Genomic DNA, 10,410 nt, shown 5'->3' with positions numbered 1-10,410 from the left:
GCTCGAGTGGCTGGCAACCCAGGGGGGTTGAAACTAGATGATCTTTAAGGTCCTTTTCAACCCAGGCCATTCTATGATTCTGTGATTCTATGATCTTCCTACTGGGGGCATCTGAAACTGTCCTGAAAACTATCTGGTGTTGGCCAGCACCAGAGGTAGAAGAATACTGCATTGGGCCTTGCCTCTGCTCCAGTTCTGGTATTGTTATCTATTTGCCTATGGTGTAGAAAATGTCTCTTCTTTATAAAGTGGTATAATCTCATCAAGGGTGTTGAAGGTAAAGGAAGTCACGTGTCAGAACCAAGGGGGACTGGAAAGCCATGACTGCTACTTTTCCAGTTTTTATTCATGCTGAGGAACTGTCAGATTCTCGTTTCCTGTATTTGTGTGTCCGTGTCTGTACTACCTGGGAAGACAGTGGGAAGGAGTGCAAGGAGCCTGTTCCATCCTGGGCAGAGTGGTGCAACTGGCCACATCTACACTGTGTTGCACACAGCCCAGACCTCCCCCTTTGGGGGTCCTTTGAAGTCGGCTTGATGCTGACAGACAATCTTTGTCTGTATGGTTGGTTTGTTTATTCAATGTACCAGAATAAAAGAAAGCTGAGTCTCAGACTATTAGAATCCTGATTGTCATAGCATGACTGTAAGGGGTGAGTGATATGGATTGGGGTGCTTTGAAGGTGCATGCATTGCTAGGTAGTGTTGAAGGCTGTCTTGAATGACTGAAACCAAGTTGTTTATATTAGGGACCATGCAGCAAATTATCCTGACAACTATGCCTAGATCTCCCTTCACAGGAAATTAGGACAGTTTAGAAGGGGTCGTGGGAGAAAGGCAGTCTAAGTTCAGTAGTGGTGATCGGAGAGAAAAAGGCCCTGGGCAAGTGAAGGAGAGCTGCAAACTGACAGCATGGTTACACTTCAAAAAACTTTTCTTGTATTGCTGTTTCCTCTGTGAAAGAAGGGAAGAAAGCCACAAGACCTTGTAGTGGAACCTTTTGAAGAGATGTGTGAATGTCCTGACTTGCCCTCAGCTTTTTAGGTTTAATTTGATCGTTCTGCTTTGGGTAGGGGAGTAGGGAGTGGGTTTAAAGATGTTTTTAAATAATATTTTCAGCATGGAATAAAGCCCTTAAGTTCAAAAGATCAAATATTTTACCTCTGTTCTGAAGTGATGTCAGATTCTTTAGCCATATTCTTCCCCCTATTCTTTTTTCTTCTCTGAAAGTCCCTCAGCAGGGCCTAGATGTTCGAAAATATGTGCCTATATGCCTTTTCTTTTCATGTATAATGTTTAAGTTGGTTTAACACTTCAGTTCTCTTTTCAGCTTGTATGTTCTTCGCTGGGAACGAAGCAAGCTGTAAAGCTGGCGATCATACTTGTAAACAAAATCTTTTGGTGTCCTTCAAAGGTACCACATTTATTCTGGATTATTTTGAGTAGTCTTGTGTTCTTCTGTGTTAAGGCTTGACAAACTATAGTGCCTTTACATCACCTCTACAGACTGTCTTTCTCCAGAAACAGGGGGTATTCTCTGCTCTCCCAATTCTCCAGATAGGTGTGGATGAAATTTACTATTAAGAAAATGCTCTTGGCCTTGTGGTTCTTTCAGATGTTCTTCCAGTGTCTCTGGGCTGTTCCCACAAAAAGCCAATTCTCCTCAAGCAGCAATTTGGTAGTAACATTTCTTCTTCTTATGAAAACAATAGGGAATTACCAAACACTTTCCTTGATTTGGGAATACTTGAAATTGTGGACGTGGTTTCAACTGCAAGGAAGACAATAGGTGTTTTGGTGTGCGTTGGCACCAACTTCAAGAGGAGACAAATTGGACCCGATTTTTCTGTGAGCAGGCTCAATTAGTAAATGATGACGCTGAAAATAAAATGCGTTAAATCTTGTACAATGATGTTAGATGTTGTTCACATAAAATAATTGTATAAACTTTCTGCCTTTTAAAGAAAAGTGAAACTTTTTCTTAGTCATCCTTGGCCTTTCATCAGCATTTAGATCTTGAGTCTGACTGTTTAGAGCATGAAAGGTATGTTTGTTACTTTCATGACTGAATCTTTACTCAGTGATCTTATATCTGTTTTTTCTCTTTTCCCACTTTTCTGAAAAAATTCTGCTGTAGAAGCAGGTTTCATGAGCTGTCTCCTGAAGTCTTTGTTTAAAGACAAACTGCAATGCAAACCATGTTTGTTTATGATGTTTGCTGCTTTGTGAGCAGGTAAGCAAAAGTTGGCATGGATGGTCAGAAAAATGCTAGGTTTATTTTTTATATTGTATGTGTGTCTATATAGAAATTGGAGGGGTCTTGTTGAAATTAAGCTGTTTAGGGAGAGGAATCTGTAAAATATCAAAAGGAAATAAGTTCTTCATTACTTCCTTTCTTTTGTTGTAAATCTTTCTTTGTAGTGATTTGTCCTGTTTGTGTTTTTGTAAGAGCTCAAAATTTTTACTGTAGCATATAGAAACTCCGGAAGAAGGCAGAAGTCCTGCTTGAAAGCAGGCTTCTGACTTGGCATACTTTGTTGAGAGGAAGGTTTCATTGGGAGGGAATTAAACCACCTGCATTGAGTTCACTGAAAATGAATCAGACCCAGCTTTTTGTTATAGGTGTCTTTTTTTCCTGTTGCATAGTCTGTATCTGAGCCCATGGCATTTTCTATGTTCTTGATTTTCTTTTTTTTTTTTTAAATTTTATTTTTTGTCCATGAGTATTACATAGGCCAAGGTTGAAGCTTTACAGTAGGGCAGCATACAGAAATATTTTTGTTGCTGTGTGTGACATACATGTAGTGTGCTTATAGAACCCTCCCTCCAAGAATATTAATCCAGAACTTTTCATATGGAAATAATGCACCTAAAGAAACTCTGAAATCAAAAGGGTAAATTAAATTTGCTTCAGTATTATTTAATCCTACCATGTGTCTTCTCTTGATGATGATTCAAAACAGACAAGTTTTTATATGCCTGTTCTACTGAAGTTTAAGGATGCACATGAAGTCACAAAAGTACAAGACAGTGTTCATTTCTGCATTCACCTGTGTTTCAAAGTTATATATGTGTATGCTATGCCCATCTCTGTGCTCAGTTTGAGGTGATTATACTGTGTGTGTGTTTGTATCTAATCCATCAGTGGATTGACGCCATTCTATTGAAATTGGTGGAGTTTCTTCTGACTTCGCCTACAGTGGATTAAGGTTCTTCATCTTAATATGCATTTTTTCCTGTGTAAATCTCACCACATAGAGCAGATGGACTTACTGTTATTATCTGTAAGAAGAAGGACATCTAACAGACTGCTGCTTATTGTCTAGCTTCTCAAGATTGCTCTGATTCATATTCATTTTCTTGCATACAGAAGGAATATGGGATAAGAAATATCACTTAACTGTAGAAAAGCAGCATAACTGAATTTTGAACATTGATTCTGAGTGTACAAAAAATGAAGCAAAAGAATGTATTTGAGCAGTAAATTACAGGAGCTAGCAGAGTGTACAGCGCCTTTAAGAAGCAGGTGTTTGCTATGAAGTTCACTGTGCATACAGATGTGCTTGCATTTTGAAGTGAGATAGGAACAGTTACAGGGGAACAGGAAACCTGATGGGCCTGATACAGGCTTTTTCTATTCAGTACAGGCTTGCAAAAAGGAAAAAAAAATCATATGGCAGGGAAAAGCATGATTCTTCTTAGCTCTTTTAACTCTGAAGCAGGGAACTGGAAGAATGATTTAAAGGAAATTGCAGTAGCGATTGTTTTAAGCATACACAAAGGAAGCCTCATGCCCTGTCAGCAGCACTAGCCACTTTCAATCTGGAAGAAAGGACGGAATATTTAATTAAACAGTGCCTTTGGCTCTATTAGTTTGTGCCCCAGCATTCATGATACACGCAGATTTGGGTTGGTTTTTCAGAGTACAGCTGCTTCCTGCACAAAGTCAGGTCTGGAGTTTTTGTGGAGGGATACGTTGTTTTAGTTGTGGTAACACTTGAGCACACTGATAAAACATCAAAGCATTTTGCAAGCAGCCAAGCAAGAGCAGGTGCTGCCCCAGAGAGATCTCAGTCTAAGGCTGCAGCAAGACAGGAGTAAGCAAATTGACAAGCGTGGGAAGGGCGCAGGTCAGGATGGAGGAGAAAAGAGGGCGGTGTTGTCAGTGCAGGGAATATTGTCTCTAGGCAGTAGAATAGCTGATTAGTCTGGGGTTGTTGCTCCGGTAGGATAAATTTGCAGAATTCTGCTGTGAGTAAATTGCACCAGCTCTCTGCCCCAAATTATAAGTGCATATTGTGGGTAGCTCTGGACTTACGTGTGTCCAGTTTGCATGGCTGTCATGATTTTTGTATAAGGGTGTTCTGTTTTAATCACAGAAGTTTATAAAGGTAGAACAGCATGGAAACAGTTTATAGCTATACAAGTAATTTTGTACTTACCTAGCTTAACCTTTCCTTAAGTGAGAAAGATAATAGGTTAGGCTTAGCAGCTCAACCTCCCTTGCCTGAGGCAGGATGGTACCTGTGGCTCCAGGAGCAGTGTGAATTGAAGAAGGTTTCTAGGCAGGCCTGAAGATTTTAAGCATCTCTAACACAAAGCTGCAAAGGTGGCTCATCTGCCGAAGGCTTAGCAGGTAATTCCACAGAAAGTATTTGCCTTATCAAGACACAGAACGCACAATCTATCGAACCTGTTTGATCAACCCCTCAGTCCTGCCAGCCCATCAAACCCCCAAACCTCGATTTACTCTGTGTACAAAAATTGTCTTTCTGACTAGCTGAATGTGCTTTCATAGGGAAAAAAATACAAACCTCCTGCAGTCTCTTTGGCTTATGTGCTGTTCACCTGTGGGAAAAGAATGTGTTGGAGAAGGTTAAAGCACCTTGAAACATATGTATATCTATGTATATCTATCTATGCTAAGGATGAGAGCAGAGAAAATATTTTGGTGAAGTAACAGACTTGTTTGAAGCCTGGTGTAACAGATGATTTTGTGATTTTTTTTTTTTTCTTAATCTACTTCATTTAGATAGAAGGTTGGATCTGCTGAAAAGGATTTTTTATTTTGAACAAAGGTGTGTTCTGGTTTTGGGCTCTGGCTTCAACTGGGAATTATGTCCTCCAGTGACACTTGATTATGACAAAGTAAGTCAAGTCAGTGGTTAGGCTTTAGTCAGCTCACACGTGTTCCGCTACAGGAGAAAAAAAATACTATTCTTTACTGGATTATCCCAAATGTTATTTAAGCAATAATGTATCAAAACAAACAAAATTAAAATCAAAACAGAAAAAATTATGCATATGAAAAATAAGAAGTTGGAAGGATCTGATCTTGGTGAGGAAGATGCTGTTGATGTCAGTGGGGATTATCTTGTATCATGTAACCATAGGCAGGATTGGAATTGTACATAAAGAACACAGGCATGATACTTATTTTATTTTCAAAAGTAGGTGCTTGCATAAGAGTCTCTCAAAAGTCTTTTCTAAAAATCATGCTTGGCACTCAGGTAATTCTGAAAAACTGTCTCAAGGCCCGAGTTAACAGTTACAGAGTAAGTGTACGCCTTCATGATGCCTGGCATATGAGAGCTAGACCCATGAACTGAAACTGGAAAGCAGCACCGTAGCATTATGAATTGGCATTCTGTTACTCAAGGCTAGAAACAGATTGGAGATTTTATGCTGTTGAGTCTGTATTTTTAATAAACAAACAATCACAGATAATTAAATGTGGATTTAACAGTTTTAAGGAGCAGCTGCTGCTGACACAAAGAAATGATTGCCTCGAAGCAGTACTGTAATTCTTCACATAGGAACATATTAAAACTGTATTTCAAAAGGAAGGTTTGACTGTCACAAAGTCATTTATGTGGTGAGGTGGAGCTGAAAGTTCTCCGATTCAGGGAGGTGTGTTAGCCAATCTAAAATTAAGTTCTCCAGTGGAACTACAGTATTTACTTACATACAATATTTCTAGGCTCTGCTGATTCTTACAAGTTTCTATCGAAAGGTTTGGGCACATGATCAAGCTGTTAAGTGTTCAGCTGTGGTAGCTATCCACATGCATGAATAGCAAATATTTAGTAATTCAGTTCAGTTTAGATTGCAATAAGACAATTTATTTGCTTTACCTTTCATTTGCTGTTGGTTAAGAGCCTGCACAGGTTGTGGTAATGGTAGTTCAGCTTACACAGGTATCTTCAAGGGTCTCTTATTTCTCTGGAAGGCTTCAAATCTCCAGTGCTACAGCCTGAGTCTTGCAGTGGACTTTACTTTTGTGTTTTCATCAGTGCAAAGTCCTGGAATTTCTTTCTTGCTCTCATTTAAAATAATTTAAACTTTCTGTTGTCATGGTTGCAGCAAGGAACTCAAAAGCATGAACCCTGCTGACTCCTGAAACCAGTAGGCCTGCATATTTCTGTGAGGAAACTCAGAATTAAAGCACGTGTAATGATTTTTTTTTTTTTTTTTTAGTGAAAGGCAAAGTAATAATTTCTCAATGGCTAGGATTGCTTCTGTAGACGAATAGGGGTAGAAGGCAATTACATGAATAGGATATATAGTCAATTTATAGTGAATTACAATACGTGAGGGCATGGTCACGAAAATGTGGTTAATTCTTTACAGGTTCCTTTGGTCTGGTCTATTTTTGAAAGGCCCAACTAAAGGAGCCTCCCAGGAGCTCAGCTGCAGTGCTTTGTTACTCTTCTAGTTAGAAAGCTTTTCCTGTCATCTAGCCAGTGCCACTTTTGTTTTCAGTTAAGTCGCTTTCATTTTTTCCTAACTTGAGTGGGTCTGTGCGCAGAGTACTTTTGATCCTTAACCTTTTTAAATCTGCTTTTTTATAGTAAGTTCGGAGACTTGATGCTAGGAAATGCTGGAAGCTTTGAGTTTGATCAGGGATAGGCACTCAGGAAATTGTCTGGCATTCAAGATGAGGGGGGCTATGCATATATGGGGCATTATGTTGTATGCGGGTGTCTTCCACTACCATCTCATATTCATGTACCTAGGGAAAATACCTGTACTGGTTTGCTTTACCTTAGCTGTTTCTTTCCTGCCCAGTGTTTTTGTGTACCCCTACAAAACTTCATTTTTGTTTCTGCAGTGTGTCCTCACTGAATTCCTGCTTTGCCATTCCATTTTGTCTTTCTCAAATAGCTCTTCTTGTTCTATTATTTCCTTCCTGGATGATAAGGAGAGAGGATTAAATTAATCTAAACAACCTTCTTAGACTCCCCTCACCTTCTTTCATTTGTTTTTTCCTAGTCTGGTAAGTGACAGGGAGACAGAGGCCTCCCAGCAAGTAGGTGACAGCATATACCTTGCACTGTCAATGATACAAACGCAAAAAAACTTCGACCAGCAATTTCATCCATGAGCAGAAGGTTGTGCATAAATTTTCTTTCTCACTGTGTGCAGCAAATCAGCTAATGTTGTTAGGATATTATAAACAGCATATACTTTTATGCTCCTGTATGGATACTCTTATTTGGGAGGCTGAGCAGCAGTGGTCTTATTTTATTGTTCTGCTGTGTTTTTCTGAGAGTCTCCAAGCAGAGAGGATTTAACCTTGTGACTCTGCAAAAGCTTTGGCAGCTTCTCCCTCCCCTGCTCCAAACCACAACACACTTTCCAAATGTGTGTCATTATCTCTGTGCTTTGTGTTGGCTGTCCCTGGAGCTATTTGCTTGGCAGAGTGTTGCCCCTTGCAAGGTAGCTTTAAACTGAGCCAGGCTGGGATCCAGCAGAAACCCAGAAGATGTGATATGAAACAGTCTTCTGAACAAGATGACGAGGAGACTGAAAACTGGTGAGATTGGTCTGCTGGCCAAAGCCTTGAGATGGTATTTGAATGAGCAGAATGCAGTTCTTGCTGCTACCAGTCTAACTCCCTTGGGAGGGTCTGGACTTCAAGTCTTTGCACTTCAGAAAGGGGGAAATTGTATTTCCTTTTTTAATAAAAAAAATATTTTTCCTGTTTTGTTTCATTATTTTGACTTCAAGTTTGGGGAGTTAGGAACTAGTACATGTATTTTTTACAACTCCTACCAGAGGGAACCACACTATTTTGGTAGTCTCTTTGTGTTTCATCTCTGTAAATGATCATCATTTCCATGGTAAATAGAGCAGAAGGGGCAAGTGATGTGAGGGGAAATAAGCACTGCAGTGTGAAACAGCTACTTTGTATTTTAATTAAAATAGATGTTATCAGTTGTAAGTCCTTCTACCAGATACAAGTTCTCATACAGTTCTTTGTTTGAAGATCTGAGAGGACCTTGAAGACTGGAAAGGTGTTCAGGCAAAGATCTGAGGTTTTGTATAGCCTCAGAGAACAGGGGCTGACAGAGCAGAGCAAAAAAAGTATGCAAAAAAACCTCACTACCAGCTCTGCCAACTTCCTGACCTCTCTCCCCTTAAAACAAATGCCTGCAGCCATAGACAGATTTATGTCTCTCTGCTGACTTAATTTTCAGTTTTCAAGGCCTGGTTTTATGTATCTGATTTTTGACATCTCCACAACACTGTTCCGTCAGTGTCCCTTCCCATTTTTAAAAGTTTGTATGAATTGACTTCCTCAAGGTAAAACTAATGATTTTAGAAAAAATTTAGAAAACTCATGATTTCTAGAAGACCCTGCTGCTTTCAGGAAGTTAATCGAAGTGAACTCACTGTTTCCACAGGCAAAGCTACTCATAGTTTGGTCTCAGGCTTTGAAGGACATGGATGTGTGATGGCTTCTTATCAGGCTGTTCTCATCTTTTGTATTTGAAAAGTTCTCCCATCTCTTTGTGGTCATGTTGTCCTTGTGACAGCTAACATGAGGCTGAATGGATAAATACTATTAACCACCTTTCTTGCTGACTGCTGTCCAGGCAGCAAAATTACAGAAGCAGAAAAAGAGCATAGAGCCAGTATTTTCCAGTGTTGTTCCAGTTGGGGCTCAGTTTTACTGAAGTTCTGTAGAATTTAAGAATAACAGTTTGTGTTTATCTCCAATTTGATTCTCGGCTTGCTGGGATGTTTGTCTTCAGGGACAGCCTGTTTTGATTTACCTACCTGATGCTTCTCCCGGGGAGGAGGAGCACCTTCATTCTCAGCACTGGAATTGCAGTTGAATTTTTGTCATCTGGCCCCTTCTTTCAGGATTCAAAAATCCCGAGTACAGTAGAAATAGAAATGACATGGCAGAGGTAATATTCCCTGCTATTCATACTTCTTCCCACCTAGACTTGCTAGTATTTGTATGTGTGGCTATAGAGATGGAAAGAACAGGAGGTATGCTACAAAGACCTTTGTAAAACTATTAATGCCAGGCCAAATTAAGAGGAAAAATGTTTTTGATTAAGAGAGCATGTGTTCCTTGAACTCTGTCCTAATTACGGCTGCGTGTTTCTCCTCTCCTGACTTGGCCCAGCCCTATCTAAGGTAGCCTGAGGTCTACTTTAGTTTACTCCAGTTGGCTGTGATTCCCGAGGAGTGGTATGCCACCTGGCTATGGCTAGAACAGGGTTTATCCCAGCCACTCCCTTTCCCCACCCTGAGAAGGTGCTGTGGGCAGGAGTGCGTGGGAGCTGAATCTCCTGGTTCACAGCCCGCCAGGTCTCCCTGAAGCAGGGATCCCCCACTGGGGAACTTGCTGAGAGTTTCCATTTCGAGCTGTTTGGGGCTTGGAGAAGGACTGAATGACTGCTGACCTCTTTCAAATGCTCCCATATCCCCATGGTGAAAAGTTTGAATGCTACTATCCAAAGCCCTGTAATTTCAGAGACAGGCATTATGACCTCTGCACCGAAGTCAATGGGGTTTGTAAGGGACCTTCTCTACTCAGAACCCTTCTTTAAACAACGCTGTAGTTTTAAAGTCAAAAGTGCTAATGTTTTGTCTCTGAAGCATTTGCAAAAATGTTACTTGCACAAGCAAAATAGGAAGAGAGAAGTTAGTTGCCTTAGTTAATTTACAAAAGATGAGTTTATTGTTCATCTTTCTGAAAAGAGTTTTTTATCATGCTGTTTCACTTAGCTGAGTGCATATGAATAGTAAATACGATAAATAATGAATAGTAAATACAAGAAGTAATTATGGAATAGTGTTACACAGTAAAGTCAGGTCATACTTCATTCAACCTGTAAACTGACTTTTTTTTCCCTGCTCCTCTGAATCAGAAATGCCTTAATAAATGCTGTTAAATCTACCCTTCTTCATTCACCCCCTTATGTAAGGTCATGTTTTGGTAATTATTATTAAAAATGTTGTGCTGAAGTGTAGGAATTTATTTCTTGTCTATGTTTTTTATACAGATATTGTTTCTTTAAAGAAAAAAAAGGGCAACTCTGCTCATGATATGCTGGCTCCAATACTGTTTCCAGTGCTACCTTCCTGCTTTATGTATTTATTAAACTTCATG

The 10,410-nt window shown here is 39.8% G+C and overlaps 1 protein-coding gene across 1 annotated transcript in view; it reads right to left on the bottom strand.

The window, feature by feature from the left end:
• The window catches only part of YTHDC2 (YTH domain containing 2), a 36,309-nt gene extending 26,590 nt beyond the window's left edge, over positions 1-9,719 (bottom strand). The window contains exon 1 of the mRNA XM_010079025.1: positions 9,458-9,719. Coding sequence (XP_010077327.1) covers positions 9,458-9,719 — 262 coding nt within the window. The remainder of the gene's footprint in view (positions 1-9,457) is intronic.
• Positions 9,720-10,410: the final 691 nt, after the last annotated feature.

This window comes from Pterocles gutturalis, unplaced genomic scaffold (genome assembly GCF_000699245.1).
Source record: "Pterocles gutturalis isolate BGI_N339 unplaced genomic scaffold, ASM69924v1 scaffold29373, whole genome shotgun sequence".
Classification (NCBI taxonomy): Eukaryota; Metazoa; Chordata; class Aves; order Pterocliformes; family Pteroclidae; genus Pterocles; species Pterocles gutturalis.
This window is presented reverse-complemented; position numbering and strand designations above follow the sequence as displayed.